This window comes from Macrobrachium nipponense, chromosome 19 (assembly GCF_015104395.2).
Source record: "Macrobrachium nipponense isolate FS-2020 chromosome 19, ASM1510439v2, whole genome shotgun sequence".
Classification (NCBI taxonomy): Eukaryota; Metazoa; Arthropoda; class Malacostraca; order Decapoda; family Palaemonidae; genus Macrobrachium; species Macrobrachium nipponense.
Window position 1 is genome coordinate 65,657,442 of NC_061088.1, and position 17,305 is coordinate 65,674,746.

General features: G+C 35.1%; 1 protein-coding gene across 1 annotated transcript; it reads right to left on the reverse strand.

Annotated features, from left to right (window-relative positions):
- Positions 1-2,757: 2,757 nt before the first annotated feature.
- LOC135217727 (uncharacterized) lies at positions 2,758-7,386 on the reverse strand. Its single transcript, XM_064253726.1, has 4 exons — positions 7,229-7,386; positions 5,616-5,728; positions 4,201-4,308; positions 2,758-3,817 (listed from the first exon to the last, which is right to left on the reverse strand). The coding sequence occupies exons 1-4, from the start codon at positions 7,233-7,235 to the stop codon at positions 3,665-3,667; spliced, it is 381 nt and encodes a 126-aa protein (XP_064109796.1). The 5' UTR covers positions 7,236-7,386; the 3' UTR covers positions 2,758-3,664.
- Between the last annotated feature and the right edge of the window lie 9,919 nt (positions 7,387-17,305).

Genomic DNA, 17,305 nt, shown 5'->3' on the forward strand with positions numbered 1-17,305 from the left:
TGTCCATAGGGCACAGAAATATCAGCAGATGAGAAGACAACCAGACCAAGAATTTCCAGGTACTGTGAGATGTAATTTCTAGTGCAGTCAGTGAATGGTTTTTCTTCTTGTCTGTATTTCATTTCATTTTCCCAAAGCGACTTTCCCCACTTCTTTGTTCAGCTTTACAACCCCTCAATTTTGGTTCAGTGCTGTCATTAATTCCCTTGTGATGCTAGTAATGATATCAACCATCACCCTAGTTAATTCAAGCAACATAATATCCCTTCCTGTATAAGCTCCCAGTCATTTTATGCCTCCTTGAGTGAGCTGTAATATGCAATGCTAAGAGCAAGTAATGTGTAACATTTCCCATGTGTCCATTGCCATAGTACTGATATTAGAATGCTATCTCTTTGCAGACAAATATCGGGTCTGATTATGGGAGAGATATTGGGAACCCTTGAAAAAGGTGCTTGCATTTAAATAACCCGCTTTGCACAAATTCACATTTCTGGGGTCTGGGTCATTTCCCAGCCACATGTTCCAGTTGACCTGCAATCACCCACCCTCCATTAGTTCCTGGATCTACACAAAATTTAAGTGTAAATATACTTTTTTTAAAACTAAAGTTCAGAGTTCAAGTACATTCCTTCTTTTCAGTAATATTGGCCTTCAGCTGCAGATTTTTGTTTTGTTATGAACCTCGTCCTGCTTTACAAGGCAATTTTAGGAGTGCCAGAAGGTCACATCCCCACATTGTATACTGAGGGATGAGCAGTTTAAAATAATATATATAAAAGGAGCCCATAAAAATGCTGAAATATAGAAAGAAAGTACTATATTTCAGAGACTACTGTCTCTCTCTTCAGGCAGGTAATGAATGAGAAAAGTTACAGAAAAGGCAGTATTTATAACAAAAGATCCATTCACAGTTAAGCCATTTTAGGTCACCCTACTGATAATTCCTCTTTAATCATCTTAAGCGTTGGTTGAAGGAAGATTTTATCTATGGCATCTGAATCTCAGGCGCCCTTTGAGATGTTCATTACCTGTCTTTGTTTGATCAAGGCCGACTCTATCATCGGACTTTTGTATTGACAGTTGCTACTATAAATTATTTGTGAAAAATTAGTTTATTTTGTGGTTATCATTATTTATATGGTTGAAAATAGCTGAGTTCTGTTGTCCATACCTAAGAGACTGTTTATGGTGTATTAATCTCTTGTGAAGTGATTTTCCTGTAAAACCGATGTAAGATTGGTCACAGTCCACGCATGGGATTTTGTATACTCCTGAATCTTTGTGAATTGTCTTTTGTTGGACGTTAATCAGGGATTTGGCTAAGGTATTTGGATAGGTAAAGGCAAAGTGTAAGATTTTCCAAGAGTCTGGGTCACCCTCTTAATCCTGTCCGGGTGAAGAATTTTTATTTCATTGTTGGGTGTCTCTCTGGTCTCGTCTTGAGTGGGGTTGGTAGAGAATTACGTTTGCTTTATGAATCGCTTTCTCAAATATATGGTCAGGATTCATAAAGCAAACGTAATTTTATAACTTTTGTTTAAGTTTCTTTTGCATTTGTTTTAAATTGACGAATATTTGCACAATGACATCTACTTTGCTGAAGTTTGTCTTGCTCCACCTGCCATCTTCAATTCTACTTCAATGGTGTACACTATTGTAGATTATTTTATCATTACTTATTATAACCGTCACTATTATGTTTTGTCTCTATATGATACCCGATACCCAATAATACTTGAGGTCGATTTACTCTGGTATCTCCACTTTCACATAAATACCTATTGATTTAAAGGCCTAAAATCACTGCCAGATATACCGTGGCACACGTTTAGTTCCACTTATATACTACCACTGTAGGTTGCCGCTCTTTATTCAGTCAGTAATGATCCCGACAGGTGTTGTAATCTTTTGTTTTGGCATAACTTACAATTGCTAACCGAGATATTAAGTAGTATGTATTTAAAGTTCCTGGAAATTGCCATACAACTGTTAAACGAAAGAAATTCTAAAAATTAATAAAGGTTATCAAGTATCGCAAAAGTAGGGAAATGTGGAAAGAGAACGTAAAAAGGTCAAGTCTAATAAGGATATTTTTACTTGCTAATCTCCACTGACGATTTTAACGAAATGATCGAAATTTCAGCAGAACTTCCAGTCGGGATCATCTCCAAGCTCCCATAGATTTGAAGACTGATGCATTCATACCGACGGATATAAAGAGGACTGGAATCAGTGCAGTAAAGTATGAGAAGTGACAAAACAAAGGCCTACGAAAAAAATTCAAAAAACTATTTTCCGTTACAAATTCCAGCGAAGAACCAATAGCGGAAAGAGTATAATTTCATATACTACCTCGTATGTCTTTACGATCATTAAAACTCCAGCTATAAGACCTCTTAACCTTCACAAGGCATTCCTGATTCCTATGCTGTCCGTCTTATCCCCTCGGTGCGTATGTAACAGGGATGCAGATTGTCTCGCACTTTTCTAAGATTCTTTTGAGTAACAAAAAATGTGTCAATATTTGCTCATTGTCTTAATGAAGTCCACAATTTGCTGTTTTCATCAAGATTATACAACCTTGATTGAGAACGAAATCTCCGATTATGTTAAACTTTCGACTTGTGTACCTGTATACACTGCAAGAGATACTTTGCGTCTTTTACCATTTGGCTTTCACATTATCTACACAAATTCCTATGGCGACACACTCATATATTTACTAATGTTACTCCAATGAAAATGAAACAAGGATTAGGCATAATAGCGTGTTCCTCCCTTTGGCTTCATAAAAACAATAAAGTATTAAACTGAAGGAAATTTCTGACACAGGCGACTTTAAAGTCAACTCGAGGTATGGTGACAAATTCGGTGACTTTTGCTATGTTGGGGTACTACCTGTTTTGGTGGGACTTTCTTAAGAGGAGCGTGGAGTGTTGCATGCTCTAGTTGCCTTGGATGGACTGTTGGAACTCGTCTTGTTCCCCTCTCATGATCCTATAGTACTATTTCACTTCTGTTGCTTCAAAGATCTATCTTTAATTCAGGAGAGGTTGAAGTTTGAAACTGAATGAGCACAGAATACACAAATTACAAAACTGAACAAATTACGTTAAATATATTGGGATGTTTCATAAAAAATTGGTCTTTACTTTAACTCCAAGAAAAAAGATATGCAGAATTTTTACAAATATTTAGTTAATCCAATGAGGAAATTACCAAATACCAACAGCTATGAATAAATCTAGTGATATTTCACCGAACTGACCACTAATTTTGAAGTCATAAACAGGACAAAAATGGGTACATTACTTGTATTGCTCATACAGGTTTCAGACAAGACTGATATTTGCAAGAGTTGAGCAAAATCAAGATGTCACAATCGAGGTTGTTATAATTTTGACTGAATACTTCTATTTTACCTATGGTAGACAATTTCAATGATATAAACACAAACCTACACAAAAATCATTCCTAGTAAACTAAGCACTTTACAAAATATGATAAACTGAACGAAATAGGTAGTTATCTGAAACAAGAAGAGGTTCCATATTGATGGAATTGTTGGCAAGACTCCAATAATGACAAATTCTTCAAAGATGAATTTGACACCGGAAGAAGAAGGAACTTCGACTCAAAACCATTTTGGTTACGAAAGCTTCTACCATCCGTGGTGGTGGTGATGGTGATGACGTCGATGGTGATGGTGGTGGTGGTGATGGTTTCCTTCAATGGCAGCTTCTACGGCCATTCCAGCAGCTACACCCACGGCTGCTGCGCCTAACGCCCCGCCTATTCCTATTCCTCCACGACGCTACGCCAGGAGAAAAGAAAGCGAGAACTTACGAAGCCTATTATATAAATAAATTTAATGAATCGCTAGCATGCTATGGAAAGTTAGGCGTCAACTGAAAAATACCCTTGGAGGTCTTTAAATTAAAGTTAACTATGTAGTATAGATAATAGTATAAACATATATATATATATAAATCTATATTATTATATAATATACTCTATATATAGATACATAATATTATATATATATATATATATATACTAATATACTATATAAACATATATATATATATATATATATATATATATATATATATATATATATATATATATATCTATATATATTTGATGTATTTCATTTGACTGGAACCCGAAATGAAACGCAACCTCAAGGGCACTCACTCTTCCATCCACGACGACTGTTTCCTGCACTACAACTGGTCTGGGAGCTGTTTGAACCACGACTGGTGGCGGCCGCTGTTGAACCACTACCTCCACTTTGGGAGGTTGCTAGGATGATTGAAAAATGATGGGCTTTAATAAAAAAAAAAATCTGGTAAGATTCTTCCACACACTGTCCAAGTAGACTCTTTTGGAAGTACTCCCTGGCTTGCAGTAGAAACAGATTACCGTGGATTTTCAATTCAGTTATTGGTTAAATACAATAATTGTACATGAGATACAAATTTTCATAAATTAAAACACTGTTTTCCATGATCTTAACACCAAATCAAATGCTATGCTTCCTTTAATTTTTAGGTTTTTAAAATAAAATTTGGTGATGCTGACAAAAGGTAGTCTACAAAAACTCAGCCATTGTTTTATGGACAGCCTTAATTATGAATTTCATCTTCAAACAACCGAGTTCAGACGTTTTCATTTCTTTCGAGCACTGGCCCATCAAAAGCAAAGGTGAGCATAGTTAGAGTAATGAAAAAAAAAAATTATTGTATATTCCCCAAAATATAAAATCTATTAGGTCTTATATGAATTTTACGAGTACATCTCATAATGCACGTTTTTACCAACATTATAATATGTCTGATTGTTTTCCAGGTGACAAGCACTTAACATCGCGGATGGTACAGTAATTCCCTTAGTCAAATGTCACTCATATATATGTGTGTGACCACACACATAATGTGGGCCAAGTTGCATTATTTCAAAATGTCTCCCTCTCATTCAGTTAACAGTTATTAATTATATTTTGCCACATTGTAAATTGGAATTAGCCTTCTCAGGTGTGTACGGCATCAATAACCTACATGATATGACGCCAGTCTTAGTAGCCATAATCAGTCAACCAATCAATCTCAGGTCTATAGTAGATTCACATCACCCGTGCATCTGATGTCTAGGCCAGTCCCTTACGACACTCCTGATTGGCTGTTGAATAGCCAATCACAGGGCTGGAAACTCTCTCTCGAGAGAGAGAGAGTTCACATAGGCAGGATATATGATCCACCTGTCCTCAGGGATATTTTTGAAAGACGTATCCCTCAGGAGAGATGTAACATGCATCCTGGCTAAGGGAACTCTCTCGAGAGACTGAGAGTTTCCAGCCCTGTGATTGGCCATCAACAGCTAATCAGCAGCGTCGTTAGAGACTGGCCTAGACATCAGATGGACGGGTGATGTGAATCTACTATAGTGCTTCATTCCAATGTCCATCTCCTTACTAGACGTCCACTATAGGTTTCCTTGGCGTCTCTCGTATAGAACTCATTATATCGTTAAATTCCCACCCCACCAACCCCCATTTTATAAATATTCTATATCAAAGGATCTTTACCAATTTTAACAAAATGATTACTTACTTGTGGATAATACTGTGTTGGATATGGTTGCTGGGGATACGGCTGCTGGGGATACGGTTGCTGGGGATACTGATACTGAGGAGGGTAAGGTGCACTTGGATAAGGCGGTTGTCCTGTGTATGAAAAGTGAGAAATATCAGGTTATCATTTTTATTGTTCATATATACATATATATATATATATATATATACAGGCAGTCCCCGGGTTGCGACGGTGTCGGCTTACAACGTTCCGAGGTTACGACGCTTGTCAATAGACGTTATTTCCAGGGTTACAACGCCTACAACACTCATCTGGGAGATGAAATATGACACCAAAAATGCAAAATAATCAATATTTGAAGGTTTTTTTGATGAAAAATGCCATAAGAATGCAGTTTACATAGTTTTCAATGCACCCAAAGCATTAAAAGTAAGGCTTTCTTAGGATTTTTGACGATGTTCCGGCTTACGACGATTTTCAGCTTACAACGCGTCTCAAGAACGGAACCCCCGTCGTAACCCAGGGACCGCCTGTATTATATATAGGTATATATTATATATATATATATATATATATCTATATATATAGTATATATGAGATTAATATATATCTATATATATATCTAGTATATATATTAATATATATCTATTATATAATATATATTCATATATTTATATATTATATAATATAATATATAATAATATATATATCGTATATATAGTATATATATATATATATCTATATGATATCTCTATATATATCATATAGTTATATAGATATATATATATATTATATATAGATATATATAATAATATATTAGATATATATCTATCTATATATTATATATGATTATTGATTATATATAATATATAGAATATATATATATATATATATAGATATTATAATATATATTATATAGACTTATGTCTATATATATATATATAATATATATATATATAATATATATATAGTCTATATTTTATATATATATATATATATATATATAATATATAGAACATATGTCTATAATATACGTAATATGTATATATCAATATAATATGATATATTATTATATAATTTTTAATTTTTGGTTTATATATATATATATATTATATTATATATATATAATATAGAAAAATAGACATATTCTATATATATATATATATAATATAGTATTATTTTAAAAAAATATATATAAATATATTTTTAGAATCTCATTATATATATTTATTGAAGATTATATATATATAATATATATATATAATGTGTATTAGGACACAATAGAATTCTCAGTGCCATAGTACCATACCATCTTTTAGAGGGAGCAAACTCCTGTCAATATGAATTTTACAAATATTTCAGAGCACCACTGCCTTCCATTATGGGGAAATGGACAGACTGTTACTTTAAAGTGTCATGTGCAATTGTTTTGTATTTTGATTTGTACTTATATTGTTTATTTTGGCACAAAACTTTTTTTATAATTATAATCGAACCTTCTCTGCTTTCTTCTTACACATTCTGCCATCAATTCTGCGGAATGTTGCGAGTTAATGGCCTTTAGGTGGGCTTCACATTGTGAATAATAGTAATATAGTATTAACAATTAAATGAAAAACAAGCAAACTCACCAGACATTTCAGCGTAATTTCCCTGGGTGATAGAAAGCGAGGAACCTCTGACGGACTAGTTACTTACTTACACGGCTCGATCTACCTGACGAATGAGGGTACAACACTAAGAGGGAGTATGTCCTCGCACCGCCCCTATCAATCATGTGATTTTCGAGGTAGCAGGAAACCACAGAAACAAACAAACAAAGTAGGTACTGATAGCGTTCACGATTAGCTGAACATGACGAAATGTTAATTTTATTTCTGATGAAAAACGCCTATCAGCACTTCGTATCTCTGACTCACTGAGTACGCTTTTTTTCCCTTCAACCCAAGTGTCGATTGTCCTTGAATGTCTCATAAAAATCAAGTTTAGATTGAATGAATAAATAAGAAAATTCAAGCTATAAAGGCTAGCACTTTCATAGCGGTTGGACAGCAAAATAGAGGCCAAGAAAATAAAGGAAATGAACAAGAACCTAAAGGTCGATCTCGGAGAAAATCCCACAGTTGCACTTTAATGAAATAGAAAGGTTGGACCTCTCTATATCTATGGGTTGGACAGTAAGATGGGGAAAAAAAAAGACACAGAAATGAAGATAAAGTAAAAGGCGAAAGATCCTGTAAACACACTTTAGTAATGCCTACAGTTCACAGTTCACCGCCTGAAGTGTAATGATAGCATTACTCCCTATCTGTTCTAGTTTAGAATATTAGCTACACTCCACAACAAATCTCTTACATCGTATGCTTAAATATGCAGATTACTGAGAGATTATAGATATATGTTCCCAGTTCACTCAAATATAATGAAAAAAAAAATTAATTGTGTCATCCATTTATTTTAAGTTTGCGTGTGACGAATACCATCGACATGTTCTGTTGTTTAGGTATTGAATCAATATAGTGTTTTTCTTAAATTCAAAACTGACGATTGAGATATTATTATGTATTGTATATCTTTCAATGGATTTGATCAAGACAATGAATTTTTTAAGATTAAAGCCTAATATTGATATTACCTAATATCAAGCCTTATTGATGTTCATGTTATGACAAAACTTTCTTTTACAAGATTAGACTCGATTATACTGCTTTCCGGCGCATTATTGTTCTCACTAACAAGTACAAAAGTTCCACTGTTCACCTGTGCATATATTGCACATTTTTATGCTACTCTATTAATTTTCTTTTCCAGTGTTTTGCCAGTTTGACCAATATATGTAAGTTATCACAACTCACATGGAATTAAATATACACATTCTTTGGAGTTGTTGGGAGAGTTCTTCATATGTACGTTTCATTGGCTTAAATACTACACCAACTCCCACATTCTTATGACTATGGGGAATATCTATCATATTTTCAATATATGGTAGTAAAGGCAAATGTTGCGAGCTGTAAGTTTTTTCTTGTTTTGATACATTTTTTTGTCATTCCTAAAGCAATGTCTAATACATAGTCAGGCTATTTCAAATTCTTTCCTGTACTCCTAATCTTATCTATTTCATTATCAATGTATTCAGGGTACATGGATGTGAATACTGGTTTCTTAACTTTATTATTTTGACCAGAATGAAAGTGCACAAGGGCAGAAATATTAGTAAACTTTCTGTAAACGCCACTTCTATACATTTAGGCAATCCAAAAAGGGTAGGCAGCCACTTTTTCATTTCCATGGTAAATTTAGTTGATAGTACTAATTCATTCATCTCTCAAAAAAAATCTTTTTAAATTACATTTTCGCTCCCTGACTATATACAAATTATATTGTCAACATGCCTGAACTATACTATGATGTGTGGAATTATTATTATTTTTTCTTCGAGCAATTCCAAATGCAATTTAGAGGGCTACGCATTGGCGTACCAAAATTTTTTCAAGTCATCTCTCCCATTGAATTCAAATTTACATTCTTTTACATAATTTAAACAGACCACTTAGTGTTCTTGGGAAATAGTGTCTCCAGCTGTCTGTTTTCTGATAAATGCGATACAAACTCCAGTAGATCGTCAATAGGTACCATTGTGAATAATGATACCACATCAAAGCACACAAGCCTGGGTTCACTGTCAATCTGTACATTATTTAATTAATCATTTCGACATTACTCATTACATTCGCAATATACTGATTGATTGATTTATAGATTTTAGGCACACATGCCAAGCACTAGGACAACTAAGGCCATTCAGCGCTGAAACGGAAATTGACAGTGAGAATGTTTGGAAGGTGTAACAAGAGGAAAACCTCGCAGTTAGGAGAGGATGGATGGCAAGATGGAAGAAAGTGAATATGAACGGAGGTAAAGTAAAAGGATTGAAGGTAAATGTAATGTGTCCACTTACAAATATAATTCTATAAGGTAATCAGATGAGCATAATTACGGGAGCACCAACTGGCTCCGTGGTACTATAACACTAATCACTATTAAGTACAATTTCAAAGCAAAGGTACCACTAAACAGTAAACAAAAATCCATTAAATCTAAAGGATCACATGTGGTACATGAGGATATGGATCAAATTCTTAAAATAACAACACTGAGCAACATAAAATGGTGGAGCGCTGTAATCAAGTTTTAAGCTCCTTCTGGAATCTCATTGCTGAACTACAGAAGGAGGCACACAACGGTGAATGTCTACATGAATCTGCAAAGCAGGCAAGTTGTAACACAAATACTAACAGTGGTAAAATTTACGTAAAATGATTACCGCAAAGAGAAATTTACGCACAACACAAGAACAATCACTGGGGCAGTATTACATTACCGCAATGAAATTACTGTTAGCAAAGTAGCAAATACTAATATCACTTCTGCAACGATTTCACAATAATTCAACACCTTATGAACTCACTAGGGTCTCTGAAGGAGACAGAATGGACAGGAAAAGGAATATGAGAAACAGTCGAAACAGGAATGAGTGAAAAGCCGACAGAACAACTTCCAATGTAATTACCTTAGTCTGTGGATGAGACATATGTAGATAGAACCAGGGCGTCAGCGGAAGGACTTCGGTCACTTGCAGGTCTTCACCAGGGGATCAGAAAGACAGCGCTCCTCATCAGGGAGTGACCAGGTATGTCAGGATGACAGCTTTAGGAGAGGTGTCAGATCGGACCTCTAGTCTGTCCAGTCTCCAGACAGCATAGTGGTAGAGGTGGCTACCTGTATTCATCAACAAGACACAGGGATGCTAGAGAGGCGGGGAGAGGCCATCCGATGTGACACCACTTCGAACAGGCGTGATACCTCGATAACTGACTGGGGCTGAATGCTAAGACATACTGCAATTGTATGGGCCATGCCAACCCTTATTTATACCACATTTCAAGAGGTTCCAGAAATATCTTGTTCAAACTGGATTGATCTTCTTGGTTCTTTTCATCTTTGCTGCTAATCCTTGCAGGTACCTGAAAAGGTCATTGAATGCCAACATAATGGGTATTGAAAGAAAGGATACAATGTGGATACTAGACTGGGTCAGTAGGTGGGAATGCAGGTGTGAGGAGGCGGAGTTGCTGGTTCGGGAGGCTGTGATAACAATGGCAAGGGTGAGGGTCAGGTCAATCAGGAAAGAGGTGAGGTCAGAAGGATCAAGTGTAAGAAAGGTGTGACTTCTGGTGAACTAAAGCCCACTCTCTGCTAACGACTTTCGCGTAAATAGGTCTGGGACGGAAATACATGGAAGAAAAGGGGAGACAGTCCCTAAGTTTCATTGTCCCTTCTTGGGATCGGAGCTGTTATCAGCTTAAGGCTCGTAGCTGGATATGACAAGGGGATAACAAACGATCAATCACTTTTGACATATTGTTACAATGACACTTGGCATGTTTTCCATCTACTAGTCGATGTTGGGGAAGAATGGGAAATAGACTAAGTCCAAAATGTCTCACGGCTTTCCAAAACATCACAACAACATGGATTAGCTTTATTCTATTTTTAACGTGAAGCAGTTACTTTAGTTATTTCGGTTTTCCTCATATTTCAAATTCTCCCTCAGTCTCAAAATTTCTCTTTTTGTGTGCAGAAAAAGATTTACACAGTGTCAGAATTACACCCGTATAATATCTGTAGATATAAATATAGTAATATATATATGATATATAATTTATATATATCATAGATATTTATATATATATATATATATTATATATATATATATATGTTATAATGTAATACCCTGAACTTACGCAATTCAAGTTACGCAAATTTACAAAAGTGAGAATTTTTCATTGGAAGCTAATTATCATACGCAAGTTTTTCACAGACATGTTAATGCAAATGCAACATTTTCGAGTCATTGAAAAATCCTGCAAAAGTTTGCTTAATTTTTTTTATGTAATTTATAGATTTTCAAGCTTTTAAGTGTAAATTAAATAACATTAAATAATAAAAATAACAATTATCTCTCTCTGAGATGAGAGACTTTTTTTATGGTACAACATGTATGTACTATGTTTATTATTTTCAAATAATAATAATAATATATGTACCTGTAATTACAAAATTCACGTGATAGTATTTTAAAGAGATAAAATAACCCTTCCATTTCACTCTTTTAAGTAAGGACAACTATTTTCTCTATCTCTTACTGAGATGAGGGAATTTTCATGGTAAATGTACTATAGCTTTATTAATATTTTCAAATATTCATAATAATAATAATAATATAATAATAATAATAATAATAATAATAATAATAATAATAATAATAATAATAATAATAATAATAATGTAATTAGAAAATGCATATGAAAAGATCCTTTCCCTCATCTTTTGTTTTTAACTCGAAGAGAACTCGAAGCCAGAGCTGCCAAAATATGTAAAATACCCAAATACCCTAGCCAAACCCCTGATGAATGTCCAACAAGAGCAAATCTCCAAAGACAGGAGTATACAAAATCCCATGCTTGGACTGTGACCAATCTTACACCGGCTTTACATAAAAATCACTTCCCCAGAGATTAATACAACATAAACGGTCAGTTAGGTATGGACAACAGAGCTCAACTATAACCGCAGAATAAACTGGAATTTGTCAAGTATAATTTATAAGAGCAAATGTCGGTGCAAAAGCCAGATTATTTGATTTCTTTTTTATATGGATTTTTGGCATTATACCAAGCACTGGGGCAACTAAGGTCATTCAGCGCTTAAACGGAAATTGAGAGTAAAAGGTCTGAAAGGTGTAACAGGAGGAAAACCTTGCAGTTGCACTGAAACAATTGTTAGGAGAGGGTGGACAGCAAGATGGAAGAAAGAGAATATGAACAGAGGTACAGTAAAAGGAATGAAAGTAGTTGCAGCTAGGGGCCGAAGGGACGTTGCAAAGAACCTTAAATAATGCCTACATTGCATCGAATAAGGTGCACTGACAGCACTAACCCCCTATGGGTCAAAAGCCAGATGATAGAGTCAGCCTTGATTAAGCAAAGACAGGTAATGAACATCTCAAACGGCACCTGGGATTCGGATATCATAGATAAAATCATCCTTCAACCAATGCTTAACCCATGGACGGATTGATCTTGGTAGTAGTAATAACAGGTTTGGGGTGGTGGACGGATTGATCCTGTAGATAAACAATATGTATAAAGTGCCATCAATTTGGAAATAATCGGGCGGGAAAGAGGTGCCATTACTTTTATAGCCCATAAATTCATTAATGGCAACTTTTACACTGGCTAAAACCATGTCTCCAGTTTTACTTGTAACTTCAAGGGGGGAATGTATTACGTCTCTGTCTCACAAGTCGTCTTTTTGTAAATTTTTGCTCGTAAATATACCAAGGAGTTGCTGTTTGTTTTTGTTCTTGTCTTTTACGATGGTATGTCGGTTGTTAATGTAATTTTACAAAGTAAAGTGCAAAGAAATATTAGAAAAAACAAGTAAAAGTAAAAAACAGTTACTCAATCTTCGTTCTCGGTAAATTTACGTAAATATTTTTCAACAAGTATGCTAAGAATTTGTTACTAATCTTATTTCTTATCTGTTTTGATATTGTGTGAGCAGTAATTACAATTTTACAAAATGAAATAAAATAATTTATTAGAAAAAAACATATAAGTTGGTAAAATTTACGAGTCTTGTAAAAGAGACCCCACAAGGGTTTGTAAATACGTAGTCATTTTCAACTTCTCGTGGAAGGTGGGGAAATTTTTTAGTTTTTTTTTCTTCCACCATGTAGGTACATTTGCATGTCTTCCTCTTTCCATTGATGCGTTTTTTCGTAAATTGGCCAGCCTCATAGTTTACCCAGCCAGAGGGGCTGCATATCGATACATTTACCTGTCCAGTAAGGGTTAAAGAGATTAAAGAGAAATTATCAACTGGGTGACCTAGTTAAACTGCCTACCTATGGATGGATCTCTTGGTACAAATACTGCCTTATCTGTAACTTTTCTCATTCATTACTTACCTGAATAGAGACAGCAGTCTCTGAAATATAGTAGTACTTACTTTCTATATTTTGGCATTTTTATGAGCTCCTTCTATTTTTTACTATATATATATATATATATATATATATTATAATATATATAATATAATAATATATATATATATCTATATATATATATATATATTATATTATAATATATATATATATATATATATAACTAAGATAATAGTATTATTAAATACAGGCAGTCCCCGGGTTACGACGGTCTTGGGTTACGACGTTCTGAGGTTAAGGCGCTTTTCAATTATATTCATCAGAAATTATTTCCAGGGTTACGACGCCTACAACACTGATTTGGCAGATGAAATATGACACCAAAAATGCAAAATAATCAATATTTGAAGGTTTTTTTGATGAAAAATGCAAAAAGAATGCAGTTTACACAGTTTTCAATGCACCCAAAGCCTTAAAAGGGAGGTTTTCTTAGCATTTTTGATGATGTTCCGGCTTGCGACGATTTTCGGGCTACGACGCGTCTCAAGAACGGAAACCCCGTTGTAACCCGGGGACTGCCTGTATATATAAAATGGTGTTCCCCGTATTCAGGGGGATGCATACCATACAACAACCCCCCCCCCCAAAATGGCTAGAGTCCACGAATAGTTGAAACCCTTATAAAAACGCTTAAAATTGCCTAGTTTGTTACTTAAAACTCAAGAAAAACCCACTAAAAATGTTTATTCCTGGTTTTTTCAATAGCTTTATCACAAAAAGTGGATTTTATGATGATGAAATTGATTAAAAAAACAAGAAATTGTTGATATTTCTCATAGAAAAATACAGCGAATAGGTGAATTTTTCTTGAATAGTAATGGGGGTATATATTCAAGAGAGCCATTCACGAATCCAGAGTGTGCAAATATGGCAGGTTCACTGTATATGGGTGTGCATGTGTGCGTAGTCCACAGGTTACAGCCCTCACCCTACAGCATTCAGTACATATGGTGCTTTTTCAAATAATTCATAAAAAAATTGGTTCCAGGTTACGGCTGATGTTCTTAAGTTACGGCACTGTAACTCACCAGTGCTATAATAAGGTGAGAAAACCAGTTTAGGGAGCTGTAGCCACCACGAGGGTTCACTATAAGGAGGTCCCTTCAATGAGATTATTCATTAAAGCAGTCCCCAGTTATTGGCGGGGGTTCAGTTCTCAGCGTTTATGGCGCTTTTGACACAGTTTTGGTTAATGGTGCCGATAACCAGTTAATGGCACCTCTGTTAGGTATGTTATGACACCATAACTCTATTATCAGCACCTTATAGTGCCATAACTCTATATCAGCATCTCATGGCGTCGGTAACCAAAACTCTGCCCATGATGGTGCCACAAATCACCATCTAGTGCCATAAAACCAGATCGCTTTAACTGGGGACTGCCAGTACAGGGAGGTTCCTCCTATAGGGAGAGGAGAAAACTAGTTATTACCAGTGAAAAGCTTATCCTTAAGAATAGAAAAACAAAAACAAACAAACAAACATACAGCACCCCAAACTGGTCAAACTTTAAGGTTGGCCAATTTAAGAGAAAACACGTCACTGGAAAGAGGAAGATGTACAAATGCATGTGGTGTAAGAAAAAATTGTGAAAAAAATTCTCTCTAACTTCTATAAGAAGTTGAAAATAATTATTTACACCCCCTTGTGGGGCCTCTTTTACAAGACAATCATAAATTTTACCTAGCTATAGTACGCTTTTTCTGATTACTTGAAATCCCCCCCTATTTTCTCACCCTTGCGCCCAAGATTGGCCTCTAACTTCAAGGATGGCCACCAGGGGCGCTGCGGTCGGCGTGGTAGGTAGTGTAGTAGTAGTTGCTGTGTATCAGCTCTCTCAGGAGGGGGATTTTGATGAAGGAGAATTCTAAATGGCAAGAGGTTTGTGGTAGTGGTCTCACTCGCCCCAGCTCCATACCGACACCCTCTTTTTATTTAGGGTGAGCGAGTCAGTTACTCTGACATCCCCCTATTTTTATTTTTTCTCTGGTAATGTTAGTATCATTTACCTAGAAATAATGAACTTGAGGGATTATTTCACTGGGCGACACGAACCCTTGCCCAGAAATAGATTTTTCCTTCGTCAAAATCCCTTTATGGCTCACACAATATCATGAGATATGAACTGAACTCAGTAACAAATTCTGAGTATATTTGTTGTAAATTATTTACAATTTTTTTAGGCATAGTACACGTTTTTCCTAATATTTCTTTTTCTAATATATTTCTTTGCAAAATTATAATTATTGCTGACATGCTATCATAAAAGACAAGAACTACAACCAATAGCAATCCCTGGGTGTACTTATGAGCAAATAAATAAAAAGATGTCATGAAAGAAAGAGCATGACATTCCCCTTGGGCCTCATGAGATGCCCATTTGGCTAAAGGGACCTGAGACTTCAGTTGCTATGAGTCTTTTATAGCCATTAAAGTAATGGAAACTCTCTGCCGTTTGATCTAGCCAAATCATATAGTGCATAATATTGATGCTTGCCAGGAGTGAATCCGTCCACAACTCAAAGCCTGTTATCACTACTCATATAATGGTATCTGTCCATTAAGGGTTAAACCCCTGTTCCTTTCACAAGGTTTACATGAGTCATTCTCTCTATTTCTCATTTCTGTCTATTTTTCTTATATTTTACAGGCAATCCCCAATTATTGGCGGCATTAATGAACGGCATTTCAGTTTTACAATGCTTGGCTAATGACGTTAACCAGACTTTTGGCCAGTAAGCAGTTTATTGGCATCGGTGGGTAGTCTATTGTTATCAGATGGGGTACCATGTACTATATTGGCATCACTAAGTGATTTTCGGTGCCGGGACTTACGGCGTCATAAACGCCATTTATTACCATAATTACTGTGATGTTCCGGTTACTGACAGAATCTCCACTGGTACCCAGGGACCACCTGTAGTCACAGTTCAGACAAAGCAAAATTTTTTTTTGTTTAAACTGCATGCACCGTGCAAATAAGAAAAAATATAATCAAAACAAAGGGTCAGATGGTGCTAGTACAGTAATCACACATTACCCTCTGTCCTGCCAAGCATCACTCTTTGCCCTTCTATTGCACATCACCACTTCACACTCATAGTTTGTGTGCTCTGTTCAGTCTTTGTTTAAAAGAAGCCTTAGTATAGTACCTGTGCAATATCTCTAAAGTATTCAAGAAGTGAAAAGGTGGTGAAAGTAAACCGAAGACAGCCAGTGATATGCCTCCTTCAGCTGAAAAGGTGAAAAAGTTAGATATGAAAGGAATAAATTTTTTTTTTTTTTTTTTGTAAAATCGCTGAGAATTTAAGCAAGAATGAACTGTCAATGCAAGATATTTTTCATCAAAGGTAAATTATATATGATAGGTTTGCTATGGCATCTGTGAGTACAAAATTTAGGACAGCAATATTTTATGACAGAAAGACTTAAGCCTGTATGAACAATTCAGCAATAAAACTTATATTAAAAATGGAAAAGTAACTTACAGCCAGTTTTGGGTTGATTTAAGCAATAATTGAACCTGAATATAAAAATTACTGGATAATCAGTGTAGTCCAAGATCAGGCCAACATGTTTCCTAGTTCAGAAATAAAAAATAAAAAATATTGATTTTTTTGAACTTGCTTTTGTTAAA